This window comes from Hyla sarda, chromosome 1 (genome assembly GCF_029499605.1).
Source record: "Hyla sarda isolate aHylSar1 chromosome 1, aHylSar1.hap1, whole genome shotgun sequence".
Lineage (NCBI taxonomy): Eukaryota > Metazoa > Chordata > Amphibia > Anura > Hylidae > Hyla > Hyla sarda.
In genome coordinates, this window is record NC_079189.1 from 16,129,416 (window position 1) to 16,150,418 (window position 21,003).

The 21,003-nt window shown below is 45.4% G+C and overlaps 1 protein-coding gene across 3 annotated transcripts in view; it reads left to right on the forward strand.

Moving 5' to 3' along the window:
• The window catches only part of EXOC6B (exocyst complex component 6B), a 267,847-nt gene that overhangs the window by 212,447 nt on the left and 34,397 nt on the right, over positions 1–21,003 (forward strand). The window contains exon 21 of one of the 3 annotated variants that reach the window (XM_056552745.1): positions 14,446–14,549. The exons of the other annotated variants lie outside the window; for them this stretch is intronic. Within the exon in view, the coding sequence (XP_056408720.1) occupies positions 14,446–14,517 (72 nt within the window). The 3' untranslated portion in view covers positions 14,518–14,549. The remainder of the gene's footprint in view (positions 1–14,445; positions 14,550–21,003) is intronic. 3 annotated transcript variants of the gene reach the window in all.

Sequence of the window (21,003 nt, forward strand, 5' to 3'; positions counted from 1 at the left end):
AGCAAGAGCGACTAAGGTGTTATTTATAGGGAATAATACACCGAGCTGCTGGGGGGTGTCGGGAATCTAGAGACTTTCCACTTTCAGTAAACAAAGTTCTGCAAGTTTCTAATTTCTTGTCCTTTATCATGTTTTCTGCAAATGTAAGTTTTTTTTTTTTTTTTTAGTTATGTTTACACCGCATTTGTCTCTGTTTCACTGTTGCAATACATTTCATTTTACTATATACAAAAACAATCAACTGTGGTGTTGTGTGCACCAACAACAACAAAAATATTGAAGCGATCAGGAGGAATGGCTGTCAGTCAAATCTGTATGAGAGGTTGGGAGAAATAGCTGTCCGGGGGGGGGGGCTGGGGGGGGAGAAGTAGCTGTCAGTCAAGTTTGTATGGGGGGATATAGGAGGAATGGCTGTCAGTCAAATCTGTATGAGAGGTTGGGAGAAATAGCTGTCCGGGGGGGGAGGGGGGGGGGTTGTATGGGGGAGTTATAGGAGGAAAAGCTGTCAGTTTAGTGTATAGAGGGGATCGGGAGGAATAGCTGTCAGTCATGTGTATGGAGGGGATCAGGAGGAATAGCTGTCAGTCAAGTGTGTATGGTGGGGATCAGGGGGAATAGCTGTCAGTCAAGTGTGTATGGGGGGGGATTGGAAGGAATAGCTGTCAGTCATGTGTATGGGGGGGGATCAGGAGGAATAGCTGTCAGTCAAGTGTGTATGGGGGGGGGATCAGGAGGAATAGCTGTCAGTCAAGTGTGTATGGGGGGGGATCAGGAGGAATAGCTGTCAGTCATGTGTATGGGGGGGATCAGGAGGAATAGCTGTCAGTCAAATGTGTATGGGGGGGGATCAGGAGGAATAGCTGTCAGTCAAGTGTGTATGGGGGGGGATCAGGAGGAATAGCAGTCAGTCAAGTGTGTATGGGGGGATCGGGAGGAATAGCAGTCAGTCAAGTGTGTATGGGGGGGATCAGGAGGAATAGCTGTCAGTCAAGTGTGTATGGGGGGATCAGGAGGAATAGCTGTCAGTCAAGTGTGTATGGGGGGGATCAGGAGGAATAGCAGTCAGTCAAGTGTGTATGGGGGGGGATCAGGAGGAATAGCAGTCAGTCAAGTGTGTATGGGGGGGGATCAGGAGGAATAGCTGTCAGTCAAGTGTGTATGGGGGGGGAATCAGGAGGAATAGCTGTCAGTCAAGTGTGTATGGGGGGGGATTGGAAGGAATAGCTGTCAGTCAAGTGTGTATGGGGGGATCAGGAGGAATAGCAGTCAGTCAAGTGTGTATGGGGGGGGATTGGAAGGAATAGCTGTCAGTCAAGTGTGTATGGGGGGATCAGGAGGAATAGCTGTCAGTCAAGTGTGTATGGGGGGATCAGGAGGAATAGCTGTCAGTCAAGTGTGTATGGGGGGATCAGGAGGAATAGCTGTCAGTCAAGTGTGTATGGGGGGGGATCAGGAGGAATAGCAGTCAGTCAAGTGTGTATGGGGGGATCAGGAGGAATAGCAGTCAGTCAAGTGTGTATGGGGGGGGGGGGATCAGGAGGAATAGCAGTCAGTCAAGTGTGTATGGGGGGATCAGGAGGAATAGCAGTCAGTCAAGTGTGTATGGGGGGGGGATCAGGAGGAATAGCTGTCAGTCAAGTGTGTATGGGGGGGATCAGGAGGAATAGCTGTCAGTCAAGTGTGTATGGGGGGATCAGGAGGAATAGCTGTCAGTCAAGTGTGTATGGGGGGGATCAGGAGGAATAGCTGTCAGTCAAGTGTGTATGGGGGGGGGAATCAGGAGGAATAGCTGTCAGTCAAGTGTGTATGGGGGGATCAGGAGGAATAGCTGTCAGTCAAGTGTGTATGGGGGGGGATCAGGAGGAATAGCTGTCAGTCATGTGTATGGGGGGATCAGGAGGAATAGCAGTCAGTCAAGTGTGTATGGGGGGGGATCAGGAGGAATAGCTGTCAGTCAAGTGTGTGTGGGGGGGATCAGGAGGAATAGCTGTCAGTCAAGTGTGTATGGGGGGGGATCAGGAGGAATAGCTGTCAGTCAAGTGTGTATGGGGGGGGATCAGGAGGAATAGCTGTCAGTCAAGTGTGTATGGGGGGGGATCCGGAGGAATAGCTGTCAGTCAAGTGTGTGTGGGGGGGGATCAGGAGGAATAGCTGTCAGTCATGTGTATGGGGGGATCAGGAGGAATAGCAGTCAGTCAAGTGTGTATGGGGGGATCAGGAGGAATAGCTGTCAGTCATGTGTATGGGGGGATCAGGAGGAATAGCAGTCAGTCAAGTGTGTATGGGGGGGATCAGGAGGAATAGCAGTCAGTCAAATGTGTATGGGGGGGGATCAGGAGTAATAGCAGTCAGTTAAGTGTGTATGGGGGGGATCAGGAGGAATAGCAGTCAGTCAAGTGTGTATGGGGGGGGGATCAGGGGGAATAGCTGTCAGTCAAGTGTGTATGGGGGGGATCAGGAGGAATAGCTGTCAGTCATGTGTATGGGGGGGGATCAGGAGGAATAGCTGTCAGTCAAGTGTGTATGGGGGGGGATTGGAAGGAATAGCTATCAGTCAAGTGTGTATGGGGGGGATCAGGAGGAATAGCTGTCAGTCAAGTGTGTATGGGGGGATCAGGAGGAATAGCTGTCAGTCAAGTGTGTATGGGGGGGGATCAGGAGGAATAGCTGTCAGTCAAGTGTGTATGGGGGGGATCAGGAGGAATAGCAGTCAGTCAAGTGTGTATGGGGGGGAATCAGGAGGAATAGCTGTCAGTCAAGTGTGTATGGGGGGGATCAGGAGGAATAGCTGTCAGTCAAGTGTGTATGGGGGGGGAATCAGGAGGAATAGCAGTCAGTCAAGTGTGTATGGGGGGGGAATCAGGAGGAATAGCAGTCAGTCAAGTGTGTATGGGGGGGGAATCAGGAGGAATAGCAGTCAGTCAAGTGTGTATGGGGGGGGGATCAGGAGGAATAGCTGTCAGTCAAGTGTGTATGGGGGGATCAGGAGGAATAGCTGTCAGTCAAGTGTGTATGGGGGGGGATCAGGAGGAATAGCTGTCAGTCAAGTGTGTATGGGGGGGGATTGGAAGGAATAGCTGTCAGTCATGTGTATGGGGGGGGATCAGGAGGAATAGCTGTCAGTCAAGTGTGTATGGGGGGGGATCAGGAGGAATAGCTGTAAGTCAAGTGTGTATGGGGGGTTTGGAAGGAATAGCTGTCAGTCATGTGTATGGGGGGGATCAGGAGGAATAGCTGTCAGTCAAGTGTGTATGGGGGGGGATTGGAAGGAATAGCTATCAGTCAAGTGTGTATGGGGGGGATCAGGAGGAATAGCTGTCAGTCAAGTGTGTATGGGGGGGATCAGGAGGAATAGCTGTCAGTCAAGTGTGTATGGGGGGATCAGGAGGAATAGCTGTCAGTCAAGTGTGTATGGGGGGGATCAGGAGGAATAGCTGTCAGTCAAGTGTGTATGGGGGGGATCAGGAGGAATAGCTGTCAGTCAAGTGTGTATGGGGGGGGATCAGGAGGAATAGCTGTCAGTCAAGTGTGTATTGGGGGGATCGGGAGGAATAGCGGTCAGTCAAGTGTGTATGGGGGGATCAGGAGGAATAGCTGTCAGTCAAGTGTGTATGGGGGGGATCAGGAGGAATAGCTGTCAGTCAAGTGTGTATGGGGGGGATCAGGAGGAATAGCTGTCAGTCAAGTGTGTATGGGGGGGATCAGGAGGAATAGCTGTCAGTCAAGTGTGTATGGGGGGGATCAGGAGGAATAGCTGTCAGTCAAGTGTGTATGGGGGGGTATCAGGAGGAATAGCTGTCAGTCAAGTGTGTATGGGGGGGGATCAGGAGGAATAGCTGTCAGTCAAGTGTGTATGGGGGGAGGGGATCAGGAGGAATAGCAGTCAGTCAAGTGTGTATGGGGGGGGGATCGGGAGGAATAGCAGTCAGTCAAGTGTGTATGGGGGGGATCGGGAGGAATAGCAAATATGTGTAAGGGCTAAATGGGAGGAATAACTGTTGGTCCAACGTACATGTATGGAGAAGGGGAGGGGGGAATTAATAGCCCCCCTCAGTTTTTGTGCTGTAAAGTTGAATACTCTGTTGTTTTTGGGTTTCAGGGAAATCAGAGCAGGAAAAGACTGACCACAATTTTTGTAAATGGAATAATTGATAGGGTGTCCAAAAAAAAATCCCTTTATAACCCTACTGCTCTTTTGCTGGACACCAAATATAACCTGTGGGGCAATATCCAATCCATTAACTATTAGTGAAAAAATTCCACAATTTCCTGTCACATAACATAGTTAGCGCTATATATAATCCTGAGACCTGCAGAGATTTGCCTGATATGTCGTCCTCCATTGTAACTAATAAGGAAATCACCTCCTCGTCTCCAGAACAAATTCTTCTCTCTACCCAGCCCCCCCCCCTTGTAAACTTATCTACGTGCATTTTCCGAACACTCAAGAGTTGAATCTGAGGTTAATTACACTTGTTTTACAAGTCTATAAAAGTGTCATGATGTTGGCATGTAAAGCCGCTTACGAGGAATCGTGTCAGTCATCCTTCTAACGTAAGACTAAACAGCGTCAGGACACAAATAGCTGCGCGCCTGTGATCGATGGCGTGGCTGCGGCTCTGTTATGGCTGACACCTGCCGTGACGCACAACGGTCTTTACAAGAATACATGGGCGAATGCTGATATCTCTAGGGGATCAGGATATATAGTAGTTATACACCTCTCCTCCAGCTCTATCTATATACTGCTGTTGCTATCTCTACTGGACCAGTATATGTATATATATATATATATATATATATATATATATATTGGTTATACACCTCTCCTACAGCTCCATCTGTATACTGCTGCTATCTCTAGTCCCCGATTACGTAATTAGTAGGGCGGCAGCTCTAGGAGGAGTCTTCCATGTAAGAATTATATAGACTTTTAAATGGCTACTCTGCTGCTCAGCGTTTAGAACAAACTGTTCCGAACGCTGGAGCGGGCGTCGGGAGCTTGTGACATCATAGCCCCGCCCCCTCATGACGTCACAAGCTCCCGACGCCCGCTCCAGCGTTCGGAACAGTCTGTCACGGCCCCTCCCATTGACTTGCATTGAGGGGGTGGGACATGATGTCATGAGGGGGCGGGGCTATGAGGCCACAAGCTGTCGGCTCCAGCGTTCGGAACAATTTGTTCTAAATGCTGAGCAGCGGAGTACCCATTTAAGTACAACAGAATTTTTTTGTCTCCTTCAGATCTGGGCCTCCACACAATCCTGTCTCTGAGCTCTACAGGCAGCTCTTTCCTCCTTCATGGTTTGGTTTTTGCTCTGATATACATAGTCAGCTGTGACACCTGTGTCTCCCCAAATCCTGTACAATCATCCATATTTACCACAGTTGACTCCAACCAAGGTGGAGAAACATCTCAGAGATGATCAAGAGAAATGGGAGGAGCCAGAGATAAATATCACGAGTCATAGCAAAGGGTCTGAATACTTATATTATAATATGCTGACTTTTTTTTTTTCATGTGTTCCGTCCAGAATTATCCTACATAAAGCCATCACTCACGTCCACAAGGCTTCCATCTGGATATGGCATTTTAGCCTGTGTGTTGTTTTTTTTGTTTTTGTTTCAGTTTTTTCATTGTGTTCTCTGGCTGTAAGTGACATTTCCTCAGAGTTTCCGGAGGACAAGCGTTTTTTTCACTTGTCATTTTTATCGCGTTGTGTTGATTATTTTCCAAGGTTGTATTATCGATCAGTAGATGCATCCGTAACATGAATACAGCTGTGTGAAAGAGGTCTGGTGATAAGAGAATAACAGTGCCAAGTAAGTAATTTAGTCGTTTCTACAGAGCACCACAAGAGCAGGTCATTCAGGGATGTAGGGCCACAGGTTTGGTGGCGGTGCTGGGTGAATAGGTTCTTGCAGTGGTGCCAAGTGCCTGAAATGTAATTCTCACCAGGTGTTAATACCTTGCTGGTCAATAGAATGAACCGGGGGAAGCTCTTAGCTGAGCTCTGCTCTTCCCGTCTTACTGGCTCAATAGACATGCTATAAAATACTTCTACGTGGGGAAAGCAGCAAAGGATGGAGTGAAGGGCCACAGCCAAGAGTTTCTTCCAACACATTCTAGTAATTGGTCAGAGTCTGACCCTGACCTATAAAAAAAAAAAAAAAAAAAAAAAAAAAAAAAAGACTGTCGTTGACTTGTCAAATTCTTTGATAGTAATGCTTAAAAGGGGGTACTCCACTGCTCAGCGTTTGGAACAACGGTTCCAAACGCTGGAGTCGCCGCCGGGAGCACATGACGTCATAGCCCTGCCCCTCATGATGTCACATCCCGCCCATTCAATTTAAGTCTATGGGAGGGGGCGTGCCAGCTGTCATGCCCCCTCCCATAGACTTGCATTTAGGGGGTGTGGCTATGATGTCACAAGCTCTCGGCTCCAGCGTTCGGAACAGTTTGTTCCAAACGCTGAGCAGCGGAGTGCCCCTTTAATCCTGTGTCAACTATTAGTCCTGTGGTCCTTAGCGTAGTGCCAAATACCAGTCCTGTGGTTCTTAGTCTAAGGTCAACTTGTCCTTAAAGGGGTATTCCGGCCATAGACATCTTATCCCCTATCCAAAGATGTCTGATCACCGGGACTGGTGACATGACGTCATGCCATGCCCCCTCCATTCATGTCTATGGGAGGGGGGGATAGGGAATAAGATGTCTTTTAGCAGAATACCACTTCAACTTGGTGTCTTCTACTAATGCTTCTTAACCTATTGTCTCTTGCCTATGCTTCTTAACCTGGTGCCTTCTGCCTGGGCTTCTTAGCCTGGTATCTTCTGCCAATTTTTCTTAACCTGGAGTGTCCTGCCTATGCTTTTTAACCTGGTGTGTTTGGCTACCTTGTTCTTACCCTAGTATCTTCTACCGATCATATCGTTCTAAACCATGTGATGCCATTAATTATACAACATCCTTGGTGTCATTGGTGCGCAATATTGTCAACGGCTGGATGACCACGTGGTAAGGTGTCTTCTGGTTCCTGACCCCCTGGTTCCTGGGCGTGAGTGACATGGTGATTTTGAGTAAGGTTTGGTGATAGCTTTATTTGGCAATGCACTGTATTTGTCAGAGGATCTGGTGTTACTTTGGTTTTGGCTGGAGTGTTCTGTAGAAGAGCTTGTCCCTCTCGCAGAGCTGTGCTCCTGCTGTGAACGTTTAGAAGATCGTTTTGCCACTGTTAGGAATTCCCAGGAATAAATATTTTGCCCTTCTCAAATCTCTCATTGGATGATGGCTCATTGCAGAGACTAGAATGAGCTCATGTCGGTGTACACGGGGCGAGCAGTTCTGTGATTTTTCTTTCACCCTTTATGGCTTCCCAACAGTCCCTCAGCTGCCCACAATGTGTCATCACCAACCTATAAAGTCATACTTGGCCCGACACCAGGGTTTATTTGTAAGACAAGGACATAGACCATTAGGTCGGATAGTGGAAGAGCCACAACTGTAACGGGATCAAGTAGCAGCCCATGGAGCATGACCTCAGACAGTACTGCTGGTCCATCATTTCACTGGACTTACTGCAGGAAAATATTTGCCTTCGAAATGTACCGTAATGTGTAGTTAAGAAAAGTATATTGGGTTTTGGCACAGTAGTGGATAGTAATACTGTATACACAGCAGTTATCAGGATTCGAGGGTCTACACCTTGGTTGGAGTTCTGATTGCTCTGTATAAGAGTTTTGCTGCCTTTGGTGGCTACTGTCTATGCTGGCATGCATGTTATGTATAGGCTTCCCCGACCTGATCAAGCCTCCTCTTATATTGGATTGGAGCTGCTGTCGGAGTGGTTTTAGATCACTTGCTTCTTATATCGTATGGGAATGTTGCCGGGCACTCACTGCCTGCCAGGTAGACTCTTCTCACTAAGAGCTTTTCACTTATCACTGCACTTGAGATGGTTTGATGGCTCTCGATGTACAATTCACAGCAGGAGTCAGTGCCTCGGGGCACCATTTATGTTTGGCAGGCAGGCGAGCCCGTCTGACAATTAGCTAAACATCAAACATTGAAAGAGGCAGCCGGCACACGGCGGTGATCCCAGCGATACTGTGGAACGATATGCCCAAATGCACGGCTGAAGCCTGGCAGAGAGGAGGCTGAGAGCTTTAACCTCTGCGTTGGCTGAGGCCTTGTCATCTAGATCTCCGGCATGAAGCAAAACGCCTCCTGTTCACCTCTGTTTAACATCTTGGAAATTTTTCTTCATTCCTCCGACCTGTGACCTTATCTATTTACCACCTATGCAAATACGGGGAATCTATGGCCGCACATTATCCTCAATCACTTTTGGCTGTGTTTCAATGATTTTTTTCTCTTTCGTTGACATGAAACTTACAGATACTATACAGAGAAGAGTTAAATGGTCACTCTCATTAAAACACATTTTTGCTATTGCACTCCTTATGGTAAATAAAAAAGATTTCTAATATACTACTTTGGTTAAAAAAAATAATAATTCTATGTTTTTATTTGTGCTTAAAAAAGCTCAAGAGCACATTTCCCCCCATCTAATACACAGACTTTGGACCGAGGTCCAAACACAAAGTGTAGCCTGGAATGCTGAGGGGTGTGTGTCCAACCAACAGCATCTCTACTATGACATTTACATAATTATCCTGTGATCTGGGACAATAAATGGTTCCCCTCTTTCACTGTGGATAGTAATGGCTACTGTGTCCTCTTTTTGTGGATGTTGTTTGTTATAATGGTACAGATTCCCAGGTATGATACCATTGACCAGGGGCATCTAAGTCAAGACAGAATTGTGTATGGACATATTCTGACCAGAATGAAACACCCCTACAGTGGAGCAGAAGAGATCTGAGCGGAGACCTCTGTATTGCTATACTTTATGAAGGCCACAGGGGTGTGGAAATTTATGGGAACGAGAGCACAGTCTACTTTTTCCATCCACTTGTCCGGGCCAATTTTTGTTTTTTGCACTCTTGTTTTTTTTCCCTCCTCACTCAATAATAACAATAACTCTTATTTTCCCCCTAAAGACCCATATGAGGCTTGTTTTTTGCAGGACCAATTGTACTTTGTAACGACACCTTTTATTTTTCCATAACATATGCTCTGAAACAAACAAAAAATAAATGGTGAAGTGAAATTTAAATTAGGATAATTTAGCAAATTTGGGGTTTTTCCTTTTTACGCCATTTACCTTGTGGTCAAGCTAACATGTTATTTTGATACTTAAAGGGGTATTCCGCCCCTAGACATCTTATCCCCTATCCAAAGGATAGGGGATAAGATGTCAGATCGCCGCGGTCCCGCTGCGGCACCCCGCTATCATTACAGCACAGAGCGAGTTCCCTCTGTGCGTAATGACGGGCGATACGGGGGACGGAGCAGCGTGACGTCATGGCGCCGCTCCTTGTGACATCACGGCCTGTCCCCTTAATGCAAGTCTATGGGACGGGGCGTGATGACCGCCACGCCCCCTCCCATAGACTTGTATTGAAAGGGGCGGGCCGTGACATCGCGAGGGGCGGAGCCGTGACGTAACGATGCTCCGGCCCCTGTACCGCCCATCATTACGTGCAGAGCGAACTCGCTCTGTGCTGTAATGAGAGCGCGGTGCCGCAGCGGGGATCCCAGGGGTCCCCAGCAGCGGGACCGCGGCGATCTGACATCTTATCCCCTATCCTTTGGATAGGGGATAAGATGTCTAGGGGCGGAATACCCCTTTAAGGACGGCCTGATTACAGCAATACCAGATTTGTATAGTTTCAGTCACATTTTACTAATTAAAATAAAATTCATAACTTTTTAAAATGTATTTTTTAATTGCCATTTTCTGACCCCTGTAACTTACTTACTTATTATTATTTTGTATACCAGGCTTTATGAGGGCTTATTTTTTGCGCCATAATTATTATTTTTTTTGTATGGGTACCATTTTGATATTGATCTAACTTTTTAATCGCTTTTTACTTTTTTCTGGGGTTTAGTATTACCGTACGGGACAATTGTTATATTTTAGTAGTTTGCACAATTACGCACGCGACGATACCAAATATGTTTATTTTTATTATGTTTCATGTTTTCCATATAGGGAAAGTGACTTTTAGGAGGAATCATTAGATTCCTCATACAGATCAATGCATTTCTATTGAACTCCATTGATCTGTGTGCTCTGCGCTCCAGCCTGGCTCTATCAATATCAGAGCCACGGACACCAGGAAACAAGAGGTAAGCCCTCCGGCTACCTCTATAGCGGATCGCCCTCACTATATATAATTGGGACATAGCGTGGAATCTCTTTTCGACTTATGTTGCACTTCTTATGATGTGATTGATGTTGATCCAGTAAGACTGATGAGATTTGAAATTGTTAAAATGGGGGTGAATTCAGGTTCCCCGCAGGTTGCCTGAGAATTATGTGTAGTAAGTATATATTTCGGCCGGTGTGGTTAGCAGTCTTCCACGTGCTGCCTTCTCGGTGATGTCACTGAATGTTGGTAAAGATTTCTAAATAATTGAGAGCAGAAGCTCAATACCTTTTTGAGGACATGTCATTGATCTTGGCTGCTCAGGGGCTTGTGGTTGTGAGATCACTAATGGAAAACACCTAGTCTCCACCATTCCCAGTCCCCGCAGGCTGAGGAGTCAGATGTTGTCTGAGACTACACCTGGGGCTCAGATATGCCAGACTGAGACTGTGATGTAGTTATTCCCAAAGAATCTAAGGAGTTGTGTTATTGAGCAGAACTTCTTCAGGATACGGGGAAGACATAGGTTCTTGAGATGAATAATAAGAGGGTGACACTATATGATTAGTACCAGATTGGTGCATTAAACCAGTCCAACACACCAATTACTAATCTACCCAATGAATTCATGAAGGTTGGATACTCTACGCTGTTTTTTTGGCATTCAAAGGATAGGAGATGAGATGCTGTTTTTTGGCATCCAAAGGATAGGGGATGAGATGCCTGATCGCGGGGGTCCCGCCGCTGGGAACCCCCGTGATCTTGCACGCCGAACCCCGTTAAAATCAGTCCCCGGAGCATGTTCGCTCCGGGTCTGATTACTGACGATCACGGGGCCGGAGCATTGTGACGTCACGGCTCCGCCCCCGTGTGACGTCTCGCTCCGCCCCCTTAATGCAAGCCTATGGGAGGGGGCGTGACAGCCAGGGACTGATTTTAACGGGGTGCGGTGTGCAAGATCACAGCGTGCAGGATCATGGGGGTCCCCAGCGGCAGATAGAGAATAAGATGTCTAAGCGCCGGAGTACCCCTTTAAGTTTGTAGTCCTGATAGGTGACAGATGTAGTCTTAAAGAGGTATTTCAGGATTTATCCTTTTTTTTTATTTATTTTCAATTTTTAGTTTCCCCAGAATACCTGTCATCAAACCATATTTTCTAAACTAACTCAGATTATACTCCCTAACTACTCCTCCTACACCTACTACACCCCTCCTGCCCTTAAACTTTTATTTCCAAGCTTTAGAAATCTCTGTATCATACCTTTCCCCTTGCTCACATTGTGTGACCTCCCAGCAGGAGAAAGTGGGTGTTCCCCAGCAGTCACAACACCACTGCAGCCTGCAAGAGCTGTGACTCGCCATGCCCCGCACGCACTTCCTGTTTTGTTTTTTTACATTTTTTTTTTAAATGGTGACAATCTTGGCAAGGTAAAAAAAAAATCCTGAATATCACATTTAAAGGGGTACTCCACCCCTAGACATCTTATCCCCTTGGCAAAGGATAGGGGATAAGATGTCTGATCGCGGGGGTCCCGCCGCTGGGGAGCCCTGCAATATAGCATGCGGCACCCACCTGTTTCTGCTACGGAAGCGCTGGAGGGTCTGGGTCCCGACCACCAGAACGGAAGTCCGTGACGTCACGACTCCGCCCCCGTGTGACGTCACGTCCCGTCCCCTCAATCCAAGTCTATGGGAGGGGGCTTGATGGGTTCGCCGTACATTTTATGGTAAAATGAGAGGTTTCATTACAAAGAACAATTGGTCGCGCAAAAAAACAAGCCCTTATATGGGTCTGTAGATGGAAATATAAAAGTTTTGGATTTTAGAAGACGAGGAGGAAAAAACGAAAATGCAAAAATAAAGTTGGCCTGGTCCTTAAGGTGAAAATGGGCTTGGTCCTTAAGGGGTTGAACAGATTTCCTGCCACTTCCGTGTGATCAGATTTGCTCTTTAAAGGGGTACTCCGGTGGAAAACTTTTTTTTTTTTTTTTTTTTTTTTTTTAAATCAACTGGCGCCGGAAAGTTAAACAGATTTGTAAATTACTTCTATAAAAAAAAATCTTAATCCTTCCAGTACTTATTAGCTGCTGAATACTACAGAGGAAATTATTTTCTTTTTGGAACACAGAGCTCTTTGCTGACATCACGAGCACAGTGCTCTCTGCTGACACCTTTGTCCATTTTAAGAACTGTCCAGAGTAGGAGAAAATCCCCATAGCAAACATATGCTGCTCTGGACAGTTCCTAAAATGGACAGAGGTGTCAGCAGAGAGCTCTGTGTTCCAAAAAGAAAAGTATTTCCTCCGTAGTATTCAGCAGCTAATAAGTACTGGAAGGATTAAGATTTTTTTTCAATAGAAGTCATTTACAAATCTGTTTAACTTTCTGGCACCAGTTGATTTGAAAAAAAAAAAAAATATATATATATATATATATATGTTTTCCACCGGAGTACCCCTTTAACATCACACAGAGCTGGTTTGTCTCTACTTATTGCTGTTATTTGTGATACCGTATTTTTCGCCGTATAAGACGCACTTTTTTTCCCCAAAACTGGGGGGGGGAAAGTTGGTGCGTCTTATACGGCGAATACACCCCTATCGCGGCGGTCCCTGCGGCATCAACGGCCGGGACCCGCGGCTAATACAGGACATCACCGATCGCGGTGATGCCCTGTATTAACCCTTCAGACGCGGCGATCAAAGCTGACCGCCACGTCTGAAGGGAAAGTGACACTAACCTGGCTGTTCAGTCGGGCTGTTCGGGATTTTCGCGATTGCACCGTGGCGGTCCCGAACAGCCCGACTGAATAGCTGGGTTAGTGCTTACAGGACACCTGGAGGGACCTTACCTGCCTCCTCGGTGTCTTCTCCGTTCAGGGATCCCCTGTATGGCCGGCGCTCTCCTTCCTCGTCATCACGTCGTCGCGTACGTGCGTCGGCGTGCGTAACGACGTGATGGCGGCGACGGAGAGCGAGGATACCCGGCCGGCAGCAGAGACGTTTCCGGAGCGACGGGGACACGGCGACAGCGATGGAGCGACATCCAGGGCAGCGGTGACGGGTCCGGAGCGGCGGGGACACGTGAGTATTACCTCCTATGCAGTGGTCTTCAATCTGCGGACCTCCAGATGTTGCAAAACTACAACTCCCAGCATGCCCGGACAGCCAACGGCTGTCCGGGCATGCTGGGAGTTGTAGTTTTGCAACATCTGGAGGTCCGCAGATTGAAGACCACTATTGGGTTCAAAATCTTTATTTTTTTATTTTGCACCTATAAATTGGGTGCGTCTTATACGCCGGTGCGTCCTATAGGGCGAAAAATACTGTAAATAGAATTAGGTGGAGGACAGATCAAGGTGACAGATCAATGGAGAACCGTGCTCCTTATATTTTAATACTTGTCCTGCAACCACCGCTACCATGTAGTGTTAATCCTTCACATATATCTGACTTCATTATTTTCTGCACAAGTTCATGACCTTTGTGGTGGAAAAGAAACGTAAACACTCCTCTGGGGAGCCGCGTCCCTAGTGAGTCCAGGGGGGACACAAGGTAAAAAAGACTCATTGTACAAAGTGGTTTTGCTGGAGTCGGCAGAGGATTAAAGGCTCCTGCGTTAGTCTATAGACGACCCGCGCATACGTAATGTATACAAGCTATTCTCTGGCGGCTCCTTATATAAACATCCAGACGACGGCTCAGAACAAGCCGACACTACATATACTGGGGGAAATCGCCTCTGCAGCCCCGTTATCTGCCAATGTATCCGGGAGAGACTACAAATGGTTAAATCTGTAATGATGGCGTTTAGCGCAGTCCCCAATATCGTAGGACAGCAAATAAGGTTAACGAAAACATGAGGGGGCACTATATACTGTCAGTCTTGGATTAGTTCTATAAGGTTGTGGTCTGTTTGCATTTGGGGATTTTTTGTAGTTTCCGATTGACGTCACGTTTTATTCTTTTATGTTTTTTGTTGTTGTTTTTTTTTTTATAATTATTTGACTGATCTTTATGTATAATTTTGGCTAAGGGGAAGCTCACTGAATATTTTAGGATTGTTCTTTTAATGCTTTACCTTACAATTTAAATAAAAAATAAAAATAAAAAAAAAGTATTTGAAAGTTCCTACAGTGTCAGAAAATGTGAACTATTTCCGTCCTCGCAGGGCGTCACGGTGACCCTCTTAACCCTTCAAAGAATGCAGCTCCTGCCTGCCGTATTTTATACCCTGTGGTGACAACTGTCCCTTCAAGAGCGTAGGTTAGTAAGGTAAGAAGGAACTTAAAGGGGCACTCCGCTGCTCAGCGTTTGGGACAAACTGTTCCGAACGCTGGAGCCGGCACCGGGAGCTCGTGACATCATAGCTCCGCCCCCTTATGATGTCACGCCTCGCCCCCTCATGACGTCACGCCTCGCTCCCTCATGACGTCACGCCTCACCCCCTCAATGCAAGTCTATGGGAGGGGGCGTGACTGCCGTCACGCCCCCTCCCATAGACTTGCATTGAGGGGGCGTGGCTATGACGTCACGAGCTCCCCGCGCCGGCTACAGCATTCGGAACAGTTTGTTCCAAATGCTGAGCAGCGGAGTACCCCTTTAAGATAATGCAGGACCACTTGTAAATATATTTACACCCTTCACCGTGCATCAAACGGAAATGTTATCCTGATTTTTTTAAAGGGGTTATCCAGGAAAAAACTTTTTTATATATCTCAACTGGCTCCAGAAAATTAAACAGTTTTGTAAATTACTTCTATTAAAAAATCTTAATCCATTCAGTACTTATGAGCTGCTGAAGTGGAGTTGTTGTTTTCTGTCTAAGCGCTCTCTGATGACACGTGTCTCGGGAACCGCCCAGTTTAGAAGCAAATCCCCATAGCAAACCTCTTCTACTCTGTGCAGTTCCCGAGACAAGCAGAGATGTCAGCAGAGAGCACTGTTGCCAGACAGAAAGCAACAACTCAACTTCAGCAGCTGATAATTATTAGAAGGATTAAGATTTTTTTTTATAGACGTAATTTACAAATCTGTTTAACTTTCTGGAGCCAGTTGATATAAAAAAAAAAATTTCCCTGGAATACCCCTTTAAGTCTCTACGATTACAATGAAGTTTGCGTCATGTTTTACTATTTAAAAAAAAAAATTCCAAAAAGTTTTTTTTTTCTGCTTTATTAGTCCCCAATGGGGACCTATGTACTGCACTGATCCATAAAATCTGCCACAGTCAGGCTCTATCAATAGAAGCAGATCCGCAACCACAGAGGCTCAGGTTAGCCCTCTGACGGCCAGGACAACGGGTTGCTGGGCCTCAATAGTGCCGAAGGCAGAAAATACAACCCACTGCACCATTAACGATGACTTTAAAGGGGTATTCCAGGAAAAAACATTTTTTTTTTATATCTCAACTGGCTCCAGAAAGTTAAACAGATTTGTAAATTACTTCTATTAAAAAATCTTAATCCTTTCAGTACTTATGAGCTTCTGAAGTTAAGGTTGTTCTTTTCTGTCTAAATCCTCTCAGATAACACCTGTCTCGGGAACCGCCCAGTTTAGAAGAGGTTTACTATGGGGATTTGCTTCTAAACTGGGCGGTTCCCGAGACACGTGTCATCAGAGAGCACTTAGACAGAAAAGAGCAACCTTAACTTCAGAAGCTCATAAGTACTGAAAGGATTAAGATTTTTTTAATAGAAGTCATTTACAAATCTGTTTAACTTTCTGGAGCCAGTTGATATATATAAAGGAAAAGTTTTTTCCTGGAATACCCCTTTAACATGCATTTAATGCTTCTGTCAACTTTTAAGTGGTAATAGCGTCCGGTTGCCAGTGATCGATGCATGTTGGCTATTTGCTGTGCACCCCAGCTACTGATATCAGCTAGGGGGGGGGGGGTTGTTTGAGATAGACTCAAGTCAGGAGAACGCTCCATATACACTTAGCAACACGATGAATGGTTAGAACAATCGTAGGGCACCAACGGGTTAAACACTGATTTTTTTTTTTTTGTGGGTCAGACTGGTGATCACATGACCCAGTTACAGTAATAATGGATGCAGCTATGCCGGAATAAAACACATGGCACTGTAGGACTAGTGAATGTTGGTGTGTATTCGTTTTTATTTAACTTTTACTGTAATGATCCCAAAGGCGTTTGATGACCAACATTCCAGGTTACTACAAGGGTTGTTAGCCAGCCTACCCTGACTGGGAAAATTGTTTCCTTATTGCATCATAGCTAGACAGCTGAGACTTGTGCGAATCCTTATATCTCCTTTAACCCATTGCCATTTTGAGGCAAATGGATTAAAAATTCCTCTTTCAGGAATGGATGCCCCTAGTGGCCCTGTTCTGTTACTACTAGTTACCTCAAAGACACCAGGCATCATGCAGGAGACATGCAAATGAGAGAAGTCGCCTTGCGCCTGACAAATAGTTTTTCTCAGAACGCTCTGGTGCGGAGAGGCCATCCAAAGTTTACCGCACGTGGAATAGATCTTTTGTCTCCAATTACCTCTGTCCAGTTATTTCCACTTCTGCTTCAAGGTGCCATAAATAGTATTATTCTGACAGTTCCTGGAGAATAACTCAGCCATCTGTACAGCACGGTGGATAAAGTGTGAGCTGGATAATATCAATGGAAAGCAGCTCTACAAGTGTCAGGATTGTGTGGAAGCAAGAGCGATCCCACGTGTGCAGGCTGCCCCGCAGGGCAATGCCTCAGACGTTCACCATGTATGGAGAAGGATGGAGGTACCCTGTGTATTACCATTCATGTGACTGCCTCCTGCTTACTAATGCAAAGTGTATGAGCTGTGACAGCTGCTGTTAGTTTTTGGCTACAGCAAAAGCAAACTACTACCATAATGATCCTATAGATTAGAGTAAAACTACTATAATACTGTCCCTATGTACAAGAATATAACTACTATACTACTGCTCCTATATACAAGAATATAACTACTATAATACTGCTCCTATATACATTAATATAACTACTATAATACTGCTCCTATATACAAGAATATAACTATTATAATACTGCTCCTATATACAAGAATATAGCTACTATAATACTACTATGTACAAAAATATCACTACAATAATACTGCTCCTATGTACATGAATATAACTACTATAATACTGCTGCTATGTACATGAATATAACTACTATAATACTGCTCCTATATACAAGAATATAATTACTATAATACTGCCTCCTATATACAAGAATATAACCACTATAATACTGCCAATATATACAAGAATATAACTACTATAATACTGCTCCTATATACAAGAATATAACTACTATAATACTGCCTCCTATATACAAGAATATAACTACTATAATACTGCTCCTATATACAAGAATATAACTACTATAATACTGCTCCTATATACAAGAATATAACTACTATAATACTGCTCCTATATACAAGAATATAATTACTATAATACTGCCTCCTATATACAAGAATATAACTACTATAATACGGCTTCTATGTACAAGAATATAACTACTATAATACTGCTCCTATATACAAGAATATAACTACTATAATTCTGCTGCTATATACATGAATATAACTACTATAATACTGCTCCTATGTACAAGAATATAACTACTATAATACTGCTCCTATATACAAGAATATAACTACTATAATACTGCTCCTATATACAAGAATATAACTACTATAATACTGCTCCTATATACAAGAATATAACTACTATAATACTGCTCCTATATACAAGAATATAACTACTATAATACTGCTCCTATATACAAGAATATAACTACTATAATACTGCCTCCTATATACAAGAATATAACTACTATAATACTGCTCCTATATACAAGAATATATCTACTATAATACTGCTCCTATATACAAGAATATAACTACTATAATACTGCCTCCTATATACAAGAATATAACTACTATAATACTGCCTCCTATATACAAGAATATAACTACTATAATACTGCCTCCTATATACAAGAATATAACTACTATAATAGCCTCCTATATACAAGAATATAACTAGTAAAATACTGCCGCTTATGTACAGATATATACAGTAGCTACTATACTGCTCTTTATGTAAAAAATATATAGCCAATGGTATATGTAAAAGCTGTGGTACTGCTTAGTAATGTCATTTCGGAATTGGGTTCGGTGTAATACACTTAGCATTTTGTTACATTTCTTAGATTAGTTTTATGTGTCTTGCATCAGGACTAGGAATGAAATCTTGGACTAGAAATAAGAAAGGAGTTAATAATGGAAAACAGGAATAAGAGGGGAGCCATGCTTGCGGTTTTGGAATGACTATGCTAAGGGACCAGGAATGAGATAGAAAGCTGTGCTAGGCACGAGGAATAAAATAGGGAGCCCTGTTTGGGACCAAGAAGGAGATAAAAAGCTCAATTGGGGATCAGGAAACGAGAGGGGAGCCCTGCTGGGCACCCGGAATGATGGGCAAGCCCTGCTTGTGGACCAGGAGTTAGAGGGAAACCCTGCTTTGGGACCAGAAATAAGAAGGAAGCCATTCTGGGGACTAGAAATGAGAGGGCAGCCCGGCTGGGGACCAGGAATGAGAGGAGAGCCCTGCTGGGCACCAGGAATGAGAGGGGAGCCCTGCTGGGGACCAGGAATGAGAGGGCAGCCCGGCTGGGGACCAGGAATGAGAGCAGAGCCCTATGTAATGACCAGGACTAAGAAGAGAGCCCTGCTGAGCACCAGGAATAAGAGAGAAGCCCTTCAGGGGCCTAGAAATGAGAGGAGAGCCCTGCTTGGGACTAGGAATGAGACGGGACCCTTGCTTGGACCTGGAATGAGAGGGAAGCCCTGTTTAGGGACCAGGAATGAGAGGGGAGCTCTACTTGGGGACCAGGAATAAGATGAGAGCCCTTCCAGTAACTTGACACACAAGACGATTTCTGTGTCTCATAATTTGTGTACTGTGCTTGATGACTCCATTAGACACTTATAATCTGTATCCTTTTTTCTTTGAGAAGACCACCCCATAAAGACCACTACTTTTGCACTTTTTTGACGTTTCACTGTATTGAACCCTTTATAATGACCTTCTTAGCCTTTCAGGTGTCCAGGCATTGTGTGTAGATACAAGGATTTTCTGATGTGTCCACTCCCGTTTATCATTTCATTTTTCTCACTACCCATAATCCTCCAGGCATTCTTGGTTTAGGTTCTGTCCCCTTGCACCAGCAGAGGGGCATGGAGGCGCATTCCCAGCCCCGCTGTACGTCCTGTACTTGATGACAGCGTATGAAGTATTACACATATGAGGCCATCCAGAGTTTAGCCTGACATAGTGCAGCAGCCGCTCCGCTCTATAATCCTGGCCCCTCTGCAACCCTCTGTAACTAAAATGAACTTTTCTGGCGAATACTGGGAAGCTGCCCCACTCCATATATTACCAGAAATCACACGTCTGCTCTCGTGACATTATTTCTAATGTCAAAAACAACCCCCTCCACAATGTTCTGTATATTAGGGTAATTGTTTGTTGAGCTGCTACTTTATATTGTCACCTTGTTACTTTCCTTCAACATAACAAAGTTTTAATGTTGTGTAATATAGACACAAGGGTGCCCCTAGTGGTCAGGGAATAATGCTAAATATCGTGTACATAATTGTAACCCTCACCTTTCGGAAGACAGGACCCCCGGTGGAGCTGGATCTGCTGGACCTGTGTGGCAGATTACTTGGACCATACCAAGGAGCGGAGTCTAACGTGTCGCTGGTTTTCACCAGAGCCCACCGCAAAGCGTGATGGATTTGCGGCACCCAGGTCGCTACCCCTGGCACGACTCAACCACACAGGCGGCTGAGGAGATGCGAGGCACAGGAGGGATAAGGCAGCTCTTAGTCAGGATAGCAGAAGGTCAGGGCAGGAGGCACAGTAGCGTATTCAGGAGATAGCAGGAGGTCAGCAGGCAGGCGGCAGAGGAGCAAGGTCACGGAGCAAAGGATCAGATACACGGCAAGGCAATAACAGGAATGCTTTCTCTCAGGCTCAAGGCAACAAACATTCGGCAGGGAAGTGAGGGTGGATGAATTTATCAATGAGCCACTGGTGAATTACACTAATGAGCTCACTAGCCCTTTAAATCTTAAAGCCCCCGCGCCCTATGGGATGGGGGCATGCCTGCTGAAGCAGAGAGGCAGAGGCGGGGGCAGGAGAAGCACCAGATGATTGACTGACTGGGGCTCGCATGCGGGTGCGTCCCATGATGCGAGTCCCAGCCCTGCCAGCAGCAGCAGGTAACAGGACCATGTGCTCACGGCCACCGTGTGTGGCCGGAGCGCATAACGTAACAATAATGATATATACTTGCCCATTATTGTAAATATCTGATCAACCAATCAACCAATGTCACTACTGCTCAATACCTCGTGAATCTGGATATGGTGATGAGGTGAGGTTATCTATCTTTAGAACAAACCCAAACAGTGAAAGTGTTTGTTTCAGGTGAAGCCCCTTTGGCAGTGATTCCAGCCTCCAGTCTTCTTGGTGACGAGGCCTCAAGGTTTACACACCTGGATTAGGGGATTTTTCAGCCATTCTTCTCTGCAGATTCTCTCGAGCTCTGTCAGGTTGGATTGGGACCATCAGTGGAAGCCGTTTTCAGGTCTCTCCAGAGATGTTCCATTGGATTCTGGCTCTGGCTGGACCACTCAAGGACATTCACAGA